At 34.1% G+C, this 15379-nt stretch overlaps 1 protein-coding gene across 3 annotated transcripts; it reads right to left on the bottom strand.

Moving 5' to 3' along the window:
* Positions 1-852: 852 nt before the first annotated feature.
* Positions 853-3835, bottom strand: LOC110666970 (actin-related protein 2/3 complex subunit 5A). 3 transcript variants are annotated; one of them, XM_058152291.1, is made up of 5 exons: positions 3636-3835; positions 3483-3555; positions 3241-3341; positions 2313-2437; positions 1460-1706 (listed from the first exon to the last, which is right to left on the bottom strand). In XM_058152291.1, exons 1-5 carry the CDS (start codon positions 3731-3733, stop codon positions 1633-1635), a joined length of 471 nt encoding a protein of 156 aa, XP_058008274.1. In that variant the 5' UTR covers positions 3734-3835; the 3' UTR covers positions 1460-1632. The 3 variants fall into 3 exon arrangements, with proteins under 3 accessions (XP_058008275.1, XP_058008274.1, XP_021683347.2); XM_058152292.1 differs by lacking the exons at positions 1460-1706; positions 2313-2437 and adding an exon at positions 853-1152 and having other exon boundaries at positions 3636-3832; XM_021827655.2 differs by lacking the exon at positions 2313-2437 and having other exon boundaries at positions 3636-3831.
* Between the last annotated feature and the right edge of the window lie 11544 nt (positions 3836-15379).

Genomic DNA, 15379 nt, shown 5'->3' with positions numbered 1-15379 from the left:
TGGAATATGGCAGCAATTATTCTAATCAAGGAACGGAAGATGTGGTCTCTTTTTTGTATGTAAATTGTTGACTATTGTGGTTACAAGATTCCAACCGTTACGGCGATTCTATGAATCTTTTAGTTAGGATACGAAAGGATTAAAAAAAAAAAAGTTTCAAAGGCAAAAACGATATTTATAACGGTAGAGCTACACAATAATATTTGTATAAATAATTTTTATTTTAAATTATTAAATTTGAAAATATATGAAATTATTAAATTAAGTCTATTATTCAATAATTAAAAAAAACAGTAAAACATATTTTAAGAAAAAAATGAATTAGAGGTATTTTTATTTTAAATTAAGAATAATGGATGAATAAAAAATGATTAAATTAACATAAAAAGGATTTAATTATAATTTATATTTAATAATTAGATTTATATTTACTTAGAAAATTTATATATTATAAAAACATTTATATATTAAATACGATTTAAAAAATTTCTAAGTACAAAAATTTAAAGGCTCCAAACCACCCGTTGATGCAACTGTAAGGAGCCATGAGCCTTGGGGGGACATTTCTAGTCTTATTAAACAAGCCTGCATCATATAAATACTGTATTTCGTCTCTAATTACTATTATTATGTTTTAAAATGCAAAAAAAGAATCGTCCATAATTACCATTATTATGTTTTAAAATGCAAAAAAAAAAAAAAAAAACCACATTCTTTAATTTTATTAAAAAGATGCTGAAAATTTAATATTCTGATAAAATCAGTTTTGGATATCCCAACTGGAACTTTATGAGCTAGCTAGTCAGATGGGGCTAAGTCACATATGCCATCTAAAACTGATCAGTAAGACTCATGAAAAGAAGTACCTATAACTATACAAGCTAGCCAGGCCATGCAGCTGCTCATGCCCAAGTGTAGAAGAGAGTGCATTAATAGCATAAATAGCTGCCGTGCTGTCTAATTCCAGGGTCGGATAGCAGACCAGATAAGTACTAGGGCGGCCTGCCTGCAATGACAAACCCTTTTGATGATTTTTACGGGATATAATACCCCCCTTATAGCATATCCTCATCCCTCGAAGAGGATCCTATACTTCTGTGTTTAATGACTTCTCTCTCATAGTCCAGACTCCAGAGAAGAGCAGCATCAGATCTGACAGACAATAAGCAGGCAATAACACAAACTGTTGAACCCGTTACCCATACGGGCCCATCCAATTATCAATTTCCCAACAACTTTTGAATCGATGTAATTGAAGATGAAAGGATAAGTTTTGTTTCCTATATTGAAATCATTAAATTTTAATTTGTTACTTCTAAATCACTTAACAATATGTCTAAAGCTTGGGATATCATTCCAGCTAGACCTCAAAAAAATTCACAAAGCTTTTCTACAAGTTACATTATCTCTTGGAGAAATTTGAACTTCAACAAATAAATAAATGAGAAATTACAAACAATTAGTTGTCAATACCAAATTTTCAATTATTTAATAAGAGCAAATGGCAAACCTTGTTTTTTCGAAGGCAAAAGATTTGTTAGAAACAAAATCTTTAGATGTAGCGGTTAAGTCAAAAAATATTCACAGTGTCTGCGAGGGCGCGCAGTGTGCAACCCAAGCCAGCTTTCTCTGTCAGCTTTTCATGTATTCGGAGGCACTGGTCGCATGTGTGTCGATCTGCGGCATACAAACCCCTATACAAGTACCTGTATATCAGGATAGGCAAAAATAATTAATTGAACTCGTAAGGCATTACTCGTAGAGGGAAACAATCATAATGCATACAAATTACTGGACTGACATTAAAATTTCCTTAGTCACTCCCTCGGTATGTAACATGGAAACGAAACGGAAATCGGGAAATGCAAAAACGGGCATTAAAACCGCGTTTTCAAATATATATATATATTCAACAATAAATAAAGTCTAAATTTTGAAAAGAATTTTTTTACCTTCCTTTTTAAATGGCATATACATTTAGAGAATATGACAAAATTGGAATAATTCATGTAAATTTTTTTTGTAAATTCATTTTAGAGAGAAATTAAAAAAAAAAAGGAAAATAATGAATAAAATAACATGCAAATATCCTCATAATTTCTTCCCCATATAAATCATAAATCAAATGTCCAAACCAAACCAGATTCAAAAACTCAAAACAATCAAAATCCATTCCAATATAAAACAATCAAACAATCAAAGAAATAACCAAAGCATCATAATAGGCGAGACCATGAGGTAGGCAAGTCAGTGCTGATGGAATGTAGAAAGTTAAAGGCGAGACCACGAGAGGCAGAGAAGAGATCCCTCACCTATGCCACCACTACCGTTGCCGCCGTCTATCACCATTGCACCGCACTGCCACGTAAGTCCTTTGATCATCTCCTCCTCCTCCTCCTCCTCCTCCTCCTTCTTTTTCTTCTTCTTCTTCAATGTGCTGTGACGCGGCGTGAGTCATGCAGTTTGCGTTTTTAACTTAATTACTATTATTATTATTATTATTATTTTAAAGAAACACGTGTTCGTGGCCGTAAACGCATGTTCAATTTCCAGTATTTTCAGAAACAGCCCGAAAACATCTCCGAGCCTGTCATCTCATTTCCGTCCCAGTCCTCGTTTTCCGTTCATCACAGTGAAAGTTAAATTCAAAGGTGCAAAATAATAGAGATAACCAGAAAGTTTTTAATAGCTAGAAAGGGTGTGTTTTGTTCAGAAGTTGCAGCAGGCCTTTAGTGAACTATTACACTATAAAAACAAATAGCCAGCAATGGAAAATTTCAAAATTTTAACTGCCCAAATGCTGATCAATGGAAAGCAAATGCTCAACCAGGTACATTTCAACAGAATAAAAATGTCAAATTCAAAAAGCCTTGGCTTGATTTTTACTTTTGAAGTCCACAATAATAGCATTTAATCTTTCAATATATAACCACATGTCCTGAAGGATAGAGCAGATATCAACATAAACAAAAGCATGGTTTGGTAGGCAAAGTGCAAAAAACAGTTACAAATGTACATAAACATCCATGATCAGATAGAGCAACTGAACACATCTGCTCAGCTGAGATATGGCAATGAGTATTTTATAAAATAAGTTCTAAAAGCAGGATCATGACTGATGGGCTAAATCTGTTTCTTTCTACCTTTTTTTTTCTTTTCTCATGACGGCTAAAAGTGCCAAGAACACCATAATAAAAAGGTCTTATAGAAATGATCTGCTGTTGCAAGAGGAGTACTTACTTCATAAGAATATCGTAGTACTCAGGGTCCAACAAAGAGAACATCCCATCCACATCCTTTATAGCCATGATCGCTCTATGCACCACTATCCAATTCGCAGACTGCAAGAACTCCAAATCAAATTTCCATCATTTTCGCTTAAGGACAAACAATTGAATTAATGCACGACCGAAGCTTAAGAAGCGACAAAAAGGAGATCCATTTGGAAAAACAAAGAAAGAATATTTAAGGACATGAAATACCTTGCATCGCTCGTCTCGGGTCTTGGGAGGCGAAACTTCAAGGGCGGTTTTGAGAGCTTCCACAGGTTTGAACCTGTGATAGAAAATGCGTTAGGGATCTAGAGAAAGAGACAAAGAGAGAGGGGAAGAAGAAAAAGAAGGAGCTGATGATACTGTTTAAGTAAGCTTTCGATCTTGCGAGATTTGTGTTCGATTCTGGCGATTATGACCTCTGCATTATCTGCCTCCACAAATTCCTCCGTTCCTGCCATCGGAGCTGTGCTCTTCCCTCTCTCTATCTCTGTACACAGACTAACGGTGCCGTATTTCTATGATAATAGTCGCGCCCTATACTGTTATGCCAAGGGACAAAAGGCAAGGACAATTCTGTCTTTTAAACCAACGGTCAAAATTAGTTAATTACGACGCTTGAAAACAAAAAAAAAAAAAAAAAAAGTCCATCTTACACCAAGCCCCATTTCTCAACTAAGGACTTTCAAGCGAGCCCATCTTCCATCGCTAGACACAAATCCTACTCTCACATCCTCTGTAAGTCTCTCATCTTTCTCGTCTTTCTTATTGCTATTCCTATGTTCCCTTCGCAAGTTTCTAACTTTATCAATCACTCCATGCTCACCAAATTCTGGGAACTTGTTCAGCTTTTCATCATTAGCGTTGCTGTTTAGCCGCAGAAATGTTGAAGTGGACTTTGAAAATCACTCCAATAACTTTGACGATTCACGATCATCGTGTTTAGGATTTTTCATGTTTTCTTTATTTTTGAGGATGGGTATGAAAGTGCTTGTGGCGCCAATGAGAAAAATGTGTACCAGTCATGAAATTCTCAGTTTTATAGGGTGGGGGAGTCTACGGTTAGTGTTACTAATAGTGGCTCTGTTATCGATGAACAGTGTAAAACTGAAGCGACCAATTATGAGAATGAAACTGAGGTTTCACTTAAACAAGATGAGAATAGCTTGTTCAAGTTTGGAATTCTCAGTATTTTCAGGGTGAATCAATGGTTATATTGTCCCAAACAAATTATGTAATTGGTGAATGGGAGAAACCTAGGCAAGTAGCTGGTTGCAACCCTTAAAGATTACCACTTAGGAGTTTAAAATCAAAGACTAGAAACCTAGATAGTGCTCAATTTAGTAATGGAAGTGAGTTTATTTCAAGCTTAATTGTTTCTTCAGGTAGTTCAGGAAGGATCATGGATGGCAAATATTTTTTTAGCGATATGGGCTCCTCAAAATTGGAGGAGCCCTCTCAAATTCATGGCAGGATTTAATTGTTACTGATTTTGATATGACCCGTTTGAATTTATCAATTTTATCAGATCTTGATATCGAAACTGTGATGGAAAAAGGTCGACATATCCGATTTCCTTTTTGCATTTTTTTTTGTTTTTTGTCTAAAGGTAGACTTTCATTAAAAGTCAAGAAACGGTGAAAGAGATAACAAAGTTATATTGCACCAAAGAATTATAACAAAATGAATCATCAAGTAGATTTTTCCTAGCTAACACATAAGCTGCTTTGTTTCTGATTCTATTCTGATTGGAGAATGGAGATATCCTGTACGATGCCTTTAATACTGATTACACTTGAGGAGCCACTTTGAGCTGCGGTAATCACATTAAGGAGCATTCTTTCACTATAATTTGCTTGAAACCTCTCGTTTTGATTAGAATTAGAGCCCCCTATATGCTAATGCGTCTAAAACAAGAGGATCTGTAATGTTTGGGAATCGTTTGCAAGACTAACTGCAAGACTTGCTCCATCAACATTGATCTTAACATGATTATGAGGGGGCGACCAATTTATAAAAACCTAATGGGTAGGGCTGAGCACTATTCAGTTCAAATCGAATTAAATGAACCGAATCGCCTTATTTCGGTTCTGTTTTGAGAGTGGTTCAATTCGGTTCGGTTTTATTTTTTTAAAATTTCGGTTATTTTGGTTCGGTTCGATTTTACTGATCAAAAAGTTCGATTGAACAGAACCGAATCGAAATTTATTAAAACACAGCGTTTTGGCCTTGGGATTTAGGGTTAAGTAAATATCTATTGTTAACTTCAGTCCCTTCCTCTAAACTTGATCGCCGCGCGATTCTGATTCTCCATAGCAGCACTTACTTATTCAGTCATTCGATTCTCACTCAATCGTCTCGTCAGTCTTCACACTCCTCACTCATTCCTCTCCTCTCTTCTCTCTCGACTCATTCTTCTTGCAACCTGAGGCTGTCGTCGCTGTCTTGGAGTGCTTTGTCTCTCGCTGTCATTCTCTAGTCCACGGTAGGTTCAACTCTCCTTAGTTCTTTTCTTACTTTCAATCTCAAATACAATTGAGTAGTTTGAATGTTTGATACACGATACTATAAATTTATATCTACTGCATGTTCAATTAAATGCTTGATTTATACAAAAAATTCTCTATGATTATTAAAGGGAATCATCATATATGTTGTTAAATTGCTCAATTTTGTTTGTTTTTGTAGCCCAATTCTCAAATACTGTTGAGTAGTTTATTACATGATACTATAAATTTATATCTACTGCGTTAATAATTTCAATAATTAACATGACGCAAAATGGGTGTAGTGTTACTAGTATTTGATTATGATTTCAATTGGGGAATTACTAGTCTATATCCATTTCAAATGACGGTCTCCTGGAGTGTAAACACAACAAGTAGAGATACATTGGTGGTTTGAGCATGCTGATAGCTTCTAGGACTATGCATATCAGTAACAGAATCAACATTATTTTGTGTTAATCTAATCTGGTCAATATATAATTAATATTGTTTTACATCATATTGACTGTTAATATCATTATATATATTAATATATTTAGTCTCACAATATTTAGATTATAGAATAGTAGGATAATAGGAGTATAGGACTGTGCATATCAGTAAGAAGCAACACTAGGAATAACTTTCAACCTTGAAAAGTTGAGGAAGAAAAAAGGTATGATGGGAGATAGCAACATTAGCATATTTATTAAAAAAGAGGTTGTGATATTAAATTGATAAATGTTAAATTCATTTGATGAAAGTTTTAAAATTTGTTTGCTTATTTATTCATTTAATGAAAGTTTTAAAATTTGTTTAGTTTTAAATTCCATGCAACCAATAAAGCTTCAATTTTCTGATAATTGGGACTACTGCACTTTGTGGAAAATATCTTATAATTGGGCACATTGTAGTCCTCTTTCCATTTGCAGAAATCCTGTCTCATAGACCTCTGGACTATACTTCTTTGTTCTCAGCAAACTTGTGCTCCAGAATATAACATATTTCATTATAACATATTTTCAATTTCTCATAAAGCCAATGTCCATAGATTTTGTAAAATTTTGGTTGCTATCTTGATCCAAAGTGTGCAAAAATTGCAGGATGTTCTTCATAGCTGATCTGCATTCAGTTGCATATAGGAATCTTCTTTAGGTGCTCTTGTTTCCTTTTAATTCCCTTACATTTTATGCCTATTTGACCATCACTACCTGGATATACATATGAAAGGGTGTTTGGATATGTAAAACCAGAATTCAATTTTACAGTAAGTGTAGCTCATGTAGCACTATGCATAGCCTGGATATATTAATGAGCTGAAATATATATATATATATATATATATATATATATATATATATATATATATATATATATATATATATATATATATTTGTCTTTGATTAGATTAATGAGCTGATTTTTAGTAGATAAAATGATACAGGATACAAGATTGCTTGTTCTATTGGTGAAAACAGTATAACTTTCAATTAATTATTTACCTTTGATTAGATTAATGAGCTGATATATATATATATATATTCAATTAATTATTAATAAAATGACCTAGGATGCTAGATTGCTTGTTCTATTGATGAAAACAGTATAACTTTTAATTACTTATTTGCCTTTAGTAAGATTAATGAGCTGAAATTCAATTAATTATTAATAAAATGACCTAGGATGCTAGATTGCTTGTTCTATTGGTGAAAACAGTATAAATTTCAATTATTTATTTGCCTTTGATTAGATTAATGAGTTGAAATTCAATTAATTATTTGTCTTTGATTAGATTAATGAGCTGATATATATATATATATATATATATATATATATATATATATATATATATATATATATATATATATATATATCAGCTCATTAATCTAACCAAATGCAAATAAGTAATTGAAAGTAATTGAAAGTTATATTGTTTTCACCAATAGAACAAGCAATCTAGCATATATATATATATATATATATATCAGCTCATTAATCTAATCAAAGACAAATAATTAATTGAATTTCAGCTCATTAATCTAACCAAATGCAAATAAGTAATTGAAAGTTATATTGTTTTCACCAATAGAACAAGCAATCTAGCATCCTAGGTCATTTTATTAATAATTAATTAATTATATATTTATATATAAGTAGATGTATTATGTTTAAGTTTCATTCCTTCATAAAACATATTAAATGACATGTAATTGTATATTATATGTAATTATATATTTTTATTTCATATGTAGGTTAATTTTTAAATTTCAAAGATGGCACAACAAAAAATAACAAATGATCTTCTTGTGGAACCCTCTCATCCACCTCCAGTTGCTTCAAGTCAAACCGAAGTCAACCAAGCCACTTCTAAAATGAAGAGGAAGGGCATGAAGCCAAGATCAGCTATTTGGGACCACTTTTCAAAGTTTGTTGATGGTAGTGGCATACAAAAAGACAAGTGTAATTACTGCTATAAAGAATTTTTCTGTAACACAAAAAAAAATGGAACTACTGCACTTAGAAATCACATGTTTGAATGCATAAAGAACCCACATGGTATGACTACTAGGCAATCACAATTGTCTTTACAACCATCTTCTAGTATACAAGAGGGAGGGGGAAGTCATTGTGGTACACTAAATACTTGAAATTTTAATCAAGAGAGGTCAAGGCGGAACCTAGCTAAAATGATAATTGTTGATGAGCTCCCATTTATGTTTGTGGAAGGGGAAGGGTTTAAGAAATTTATGGAAGTTACACAACCTAGGTTTCGAAATCCATCCCGTTGGACAGTTTCAAGGGATTGTTATGACTTGTACATAGAAGAGAGAAAAAAATTGAAGAATTACTTTCAAAATTCTAATTAAAGGGTTTGCATTACTACAGATACATGGACTTCATTGCAAAGAATCAATTATATGTGTATCACTGTACATTATGTGTCACGACCCAACCTATGGGCCGGACCGGCACTAGGACCTGGGCCAGCCTAAAGCCCCCGAGGCCCGTAGTAAGCCTAACTATTCATTAACCCAACTCTAAGGCCCATTTGGGCCCAATTTCAAGAATTCAACCGGACAGAGTCCGGCCATAAATTGGACATTTCAACGGAGAGTTTTTTGACTCACCCGACCTGTAAACACAATATATATCAATTGGGTAGCTCAGCTCACCCTCCACATACTCATAACAACATAAAATAAATGGGAGCTCTGCTCCCTCATTCAGTCCATCAACATGCATAGAATATTAAGTTTACAGGTCCAAAATAGCAATTTATATTACAGACCCAATTCACATGAATATTTCTAACACATGCGGAAATTCTAGGAGTAAATAAAATTACACAAATATTGATAAACAACCTACGAAGGAGAAAAGCAGGTTAACCACAATAAAATCCTCCTGTTGTCTGAAAAAAAATATTGAACAGGAGTGAGCGTTCGACTCAGAGAGTAAAATATCAATTTTAACCATAATCTCTATAACTATCTAAAACTAATGCACCCTGCAGAGTGAAATGCAGCATCAACAATATTTTCACATCATAGCAGCAAAAAGGTAATTTGGAGCACTCACACACCCAGTAATATCAATCATAATATATATGGGAGCTGATCCCCTATACAGCTCTCATAAATCCAACCTGTGCCAGCGAAGAACTCAGCTCGGACTTCCACTTAATAACCAAATCGGGGTCCCAGCGAAGAACTCAAGCCGTGTCTACCCCGAAGGACCGTGTCCCAGCGAAGATCTCAAGCCGTGTCTACCCGTCCTATCCATAGTCCACACCACATCACATGCACGCTAACGCACACACACTGCTCCAAATTACCACAACAACTTCCATGGCACTTTAACAGTTATGAATGCAACATAAATCGTGCCTAAAGTTTAACTACATAGATATATACATATAAGTGATGCATGGGCATACTTGAACATATAATAATATCGAAATTACAATTAAAATTAATATTTTACTCACAGACTTGACAACGGTCACTGTAGCGGCTGGGCAGAGGAAGAAGGCTGTTCCGGCTCACCTGACAATTACATTATAATTATTTAGCATAATTGACTCAATACAAATAATGAAAAGACCAAATACGTCCTAAGTCTTGCCGAAAATCCGGCAGAGTCTCCCCTATACCTAGGACCTACCCAACCTGCAAAAGGGCTCAAAACACACTTCTATATTCACAACCCATATATCCACAACTCAATCACATCACACAGCCCCTCCTGGGCCCATCAAATCAGTCATCCATCACAAATATGTAAAATTTCAATTTAGTCCTTATAATTGATCATTTTTGCAAAAACTACCCTAACAAGCTCTAAAAATTCTAAAACTTTGCCCCGCGGTTCTTAGCAATATTACTAGGCCATTGCAAAAAGAATCATAATTTTCTGAGCTACCAAGAATATTTTATGGATTTTTAATCCTATTTAAGCACTAGAAAATTACGAAAAAGCAAGGTTCGGGTTTACCTTTGCTGATTCTGACTTCTGGAACGCGCTCGGGATGTCTGACAATGTGGGGGTAGCCAAAACTTCGATCCAGTTCGGAGACTTTTCCGGTAGCGGGTCTGTCTGGCCGGAAATTCACGGACCCGGACAACTGTTGAATTTCCACGAATTGAGGATACCTACATGAAGCCCACAACACGGGGGTTAGTACATAAATTTTATGGAATTTTCTAAGCTCATTTAATGCTCGGAAAAACACTGCGAAGTTCTGTGGGACCCACTGAAAAATGGTGTCGGAAAATTTTGAAATTTATATCCCCACCAAGCTCTCGACGAGTGGAGCGCTCTGGTACTCTCGGTTTTCTCGTGGGGTTTACGATTTGTGAGAAATCTAGCCTAAAAGTCAAAATGGGCTAAAATTTTCCGGGCAAAAATTGGACAAATCGCTCAATGGATTTCAGTGTTCTTGGTGTCTATGGAAAGCTCTCGACGAGTAGATGAGTTTAGACACAAGACCCGGTCCGATTGGTGGCCGGATCGGCCGGATTTTGGCCGGGAAGACGAACGGTCGCGCGCGCGTGCGCGTCGCTTCAGGAGCCGTTTTCCGGCGTTCCAGGCGGCGGCCGGCCGTGGGGGAGGGGTGAGGCGGCGCGCCGGCGAGCTGGGGTGGCAGGGGAGGTGGCGGCGCGGCAAGGGGAGGAGGGAGGAGAGAGAAAAAGAGAGAGAAAGGGAGGAGGAGAAACGCGCGCGGGAGAGGAAGAAAAAGGAAGAAGAAGGCAAATCCGATTCGACCGGTCCCTTCCAGTCCAGTTCGATTCGGCCGGTTTGATTCAGAATACAAAATTTTGAATTTTTACTCTGCCTCGAGACCGAAAACGAGGTCCAAAAATTTCGAAAAAATTCTAGAAAACTCAGAAAAATTTGTAGACTCTAAATATATTTTTAGTTTTGCCACGTGGTCTTTAAATAAATTTTTAAAAATCATCAAAGTTTATATTTTCGGAAAATCGAACCCGATTTTTAAAATCCGAAAAATCTCAAATAATTTCTTAAAATTTAAATAAAATTAAAATATCAATAATACTTATAAAATAATAAAATTTAAAATTTTGGGGTGTTACATTATGTTTATGATAATTGGACATTGCATAAAAAAATTCTTAATTTTTGTCCAGTTACTAGTCACAAGGGTGATGATATTGGCATGGCAGTTGAGAGTTGTTTGCTAAATTGGGGAATTAAGAGAGTGTTTACAGTAACTGTTGATAATGTAAGTTCAAATGATGTTGCTATTGCCTATTTGAAAAAGAAAATAGTTGGTTGGGGGTTTAGCATTTTAAATTGCAAGTATCTTCACATGAGATGCATTGCACACATATTTAACTTGGTTATTGTTGATGGATTGAATGAAACTAATATTTCAGTGAAAAGGGTTAGGGAAGCAGTGAGATATATTAGGCAATCTCCTGCTAGATTGTAAAAGTTTAAATCATGTTGTGAGATGGAGGGGATTGAAAGTAAAAGTTCTTTATGCTTAGACGTGTGCACTAGGTGGAATTCTACTTATTTGATGTTAAATGCTACACAAAAGTTTGAAAATGCATTTGATAGATATTCTACTATAGATCCATGCTTTAAATTTGATCTTTAATCAAGTGATGGTTTGCCAGATAGTTTGGATTAGGAAAATGTTAGGAGACTTGTAGATTTTTTGGGCCACTTTTATGATCTTACCTTGAGAATATCAGGATCTCGATATGTCACTTCTAATATATTTTTTAATGAGATTAGTTCAGTTGATTGTTTATTGCAAGAGTGGCAAGGGAGTAATGACATAGAATTGGCATGTATGGGTGATAGGATGAAGGTGAAATTTGATATATATTGGAGGGATCCTGATAAGATGAATAAAATAATTTATATTACAGTGGTAGTTGATCCTCGATATAAGTTAGAATTTATGGAATTTGCTCTTTCAACTGTGTATGAGAAAGAAAAGGGTATGGAATTGGCAAAGAAAATTAAATTGACTGTATATGAGTTGTTTGATGAATACAAGAAAACATATCAAGTTGAACATGGATGTGGTAGCAATGTAGCTGGGAATACAAGTGAAAACAATGAAAGTGAAAGAGCAAAAAAGAAATCACTGTTGAATTTGGGGATCAATTCTTGATACATAAAATAGAGACTGGAGAAGCTAATAGCAAGTCTGACTTAGATTGCTATTTGAATGAGGGCATTAAAGTGGTGGATGAAAAAGAAGAATTTGATATATTAAAGTGGTGGCAACTTAATTCTGGTAGGTTTCCCATCTTTTCAATCATGGTAAAAGATATATTGGCAATGCCTATATCTATAGTTGCTTCGGAATTAGCCTTTAGTACTGGAGGTAGAGTACTTGATCTTTTTAGAAGTTCTTTAACTCCTAAAATTGTTGAAGCATTAATATGTGCACAAGATTAGTTGCAGAAGTCCCATTACTGCAAATCCATTGAAGAGAAAATTGCTGACCTTGAAAGGCTTGAAGAGGGTATGTGTTTCGATTAATTTGCTTTTATTTGTTTCTAATTTATTTGCCAAATTATTTTTTATTTATTTTTCAGCATTTTCAGTTTGTGAAATAAGTAGCACCAATGATAACACTGTGAAACTGGATAGTTGATATTATAGGTAAATATTGCTATAATTGTTTAGAGTTATTATTATTTATTTTCTTTATTTTTAAATTTTTTTTTTTACCAATTCTAATCCTTTTCATGTTTGCATATCCATCAATTGGTATTTGAAGCATTCAAGCTTGCTAGTTGGAGACAAAGTGATGGAACTATTGTAATATTTTAATTTGTAATTGTATGACTTTTTATGTTGAACACTTGCTTATTTGCTTTTATGTTTGATGTATTTTATGGAGTTTGTTTAATGTGGACTATATAAGGACTTTTATTTTATTGGTTTGGATGACTTTCATTTTATGTATTTAGATTGTCAAGGACTGTGACACCCCTTATCCATCCACAATGTAACCGAGCAAGATATGTCACACAGTGTATCGGAACACTATATTTTATTTCAATCATTTTTATTCTTTCTTAATTTATTTCTTTATGGTGATAAAATGCAATTTGTAAAATTTGACTTATTTAAGTCATTTATTGAAATTATAAATTCATTTAAGGTTTCAAAAATTTTATATAAAATCCGGTAGAGTACCTGCTAAAAATGGAGAAAACAATTTTTCAGGACCTGTGAAAAACACTTTCAATAATTGTTCAAATCACAACTCCAATTCTCACATCAATTTACAACAATTTCTTAATAATTCCTCCATTTGTCATTCATTCATTTCACATCATCATCATGCTCAAATCATAAATAAATTCTCATATGTTATTTATAATCACAAGTTACAAATACTTACATTAACACAAAATTATATTACATTTGTTTCAAATATACGTGATAAAATAAGAGTTTAATTACAAAACTTACAAAAATCACAAAATACAAAATGAGACCTAGTGTCATACCAATGCACTGTAGCCTGCGAGGTGATACGGACACTATACAGAACTGTGAACGGCCTTACCCAGTCTGTGGTCTACTGGGCTCTCTGTCCAAATCTTCAGTATCTATGCGTTACAAAAGCGACGGGCTAAGCATAAAACTTAGTGGTGCCAATAATACAAGAAAATATAATATGCGAATAAAAATAATAATTTTCTAGTTATTGTGTTCATAAAAAATGAATAATTACTAACTTATTGTTTAGTTGAAGGCTAATTATATTTTATGATATTAACTTCTTCATGCATTTTGTTAATTGTTTTCTTGATGATTTTGAGCTTCTTTATTTTATTGTAATCATTATTGATAATTATCTTGATATTTAATTTCTTTATTTTCTTTAATAATCAGTTCAATTACAATTATAATTTTCCATGCCCAAGTAACCTATACAAATTGACTGGACTGGATAAATGGGTAAACTAGCATTGGGTACTAGATATCTCGGGCCATAACACCATCGGTCACAATGTGTCTCCCGGTGTGCAAACAGAATGGCTAATAAGCCATAAAAGCAATAAGGCATAAAACCAAGTTAACATCATAATCAGTATAGCCATAGGCTATCACATCACAAAATGGCATGAAAACATACATTATATGCAGTACTGCTATCAGAACCCTATTGGCATGCCAACCTATCCAAATCAATCATATTAGGCCTACTAGGGCATATTACAAAGTCATTTCTTGAATATTTGTACTTTACATGTAGGGTTACTATTCATTTCATTACTCAATTAAAATGTTGATTTTTTCATAGATAATAGGTATATTGGTTCAAATATCACCAACATACCACATTTTGCATTCTAAAATTGTTGGCATTGATTGCCAATTTCATTTCAAAGCTTAGTGTTAGTTGTTCACAATTTTCAAATTTCAAGCATTAAGTTTACCGTTCCATTGGTCATTTGTACAGTAGGAATTTGGCAAAATTGTCTTCATGATAGTTATTCTTTATTGTGTCTAGTTATATTTCTTTTTATGAATCACTCCATCTGGAGTTTTGTAGCTCAAGTTATGGCCTAAATACCATAACTGGCCGGATTGTAAATTTTCAAGATTTTATGGACAGAACCAAATCTATAGTGTTTTATATACTGATTGCAGGTCAGTTTTTGAACATGTTATGATCAAAATTTAGGTTTGATTTCTTCATGAAAGTTGTAGGTCTATGTCTCAGCTTTCTACTGGTAAAATTTCAGGTCAATTGGACCTTTTTACACTGAGTTACGACCAAATGAATGAACACTGTTTATTTGGTTATTTTGCCCAGGCAGAATGCATGTCACCCAGATTAGGGCAATTTTTAGGTCAACTTGGTTTGGTTTTCTGGGCAAGGTTTCTTCACCAAAATTATGTCATTATGTGTCTAGTTTCATATCTAATTATCCTTGCACCAATTGAACTTATACAACTCCATTTATAGCTATCCAAACCTGCTGGACTCACAACCAGTCCTACAGGTCACTAAGGGCAGCATGCCTAAGTTCAACTCCAACATCCCTACTCACTTCAATTCCACCTCACACACATTCAAATGGTCACTAATTGACCATTACAATGTTAACATACCAT

The sequence above is a fragment of the Hevea brasiliensis genome, chromosome 9 (genome assembly GCF_030052815.1).
Source record: "Hevea brasiliensis isolate MT/VB/25A 57/8 chromosome 9, ASM3005281v1, whole genome shotgun sequence".
Lineage (NCBI taxonomy): Eukaryota > Viridiplantae > Streptophyta > Magnoliopsida > Malpighiales > Euphorbiaceae > Hevea > Hevea brasiliensis.
This window is presented reverse-complemented; position numbering and strand designations above follow the sequence as displayed.

Coding starts and splice junctions, on each gene's coding strand:
- LOC110666970 (XM_058152291.1), bottom strand. CDS start 3,733: ATGGCAGGAACGGAGGAATTTGTGGAGGCAGATAATGCAGAGGTCATA. Junction 3,342..3,482: donor CCCGAGACGAGCGATGCAAG/GTATTTCATGTC, acceptor GAGTTCTTGCAG/TCTGCGAATTGGATAGTGGT. Junction 2,438..3,240: donor TACTACGATATTCTTATGAA/GTAAGTACTCCT, acceptor GCCGCGTCACAG/CACATTGAAGAAGAAGAAGA.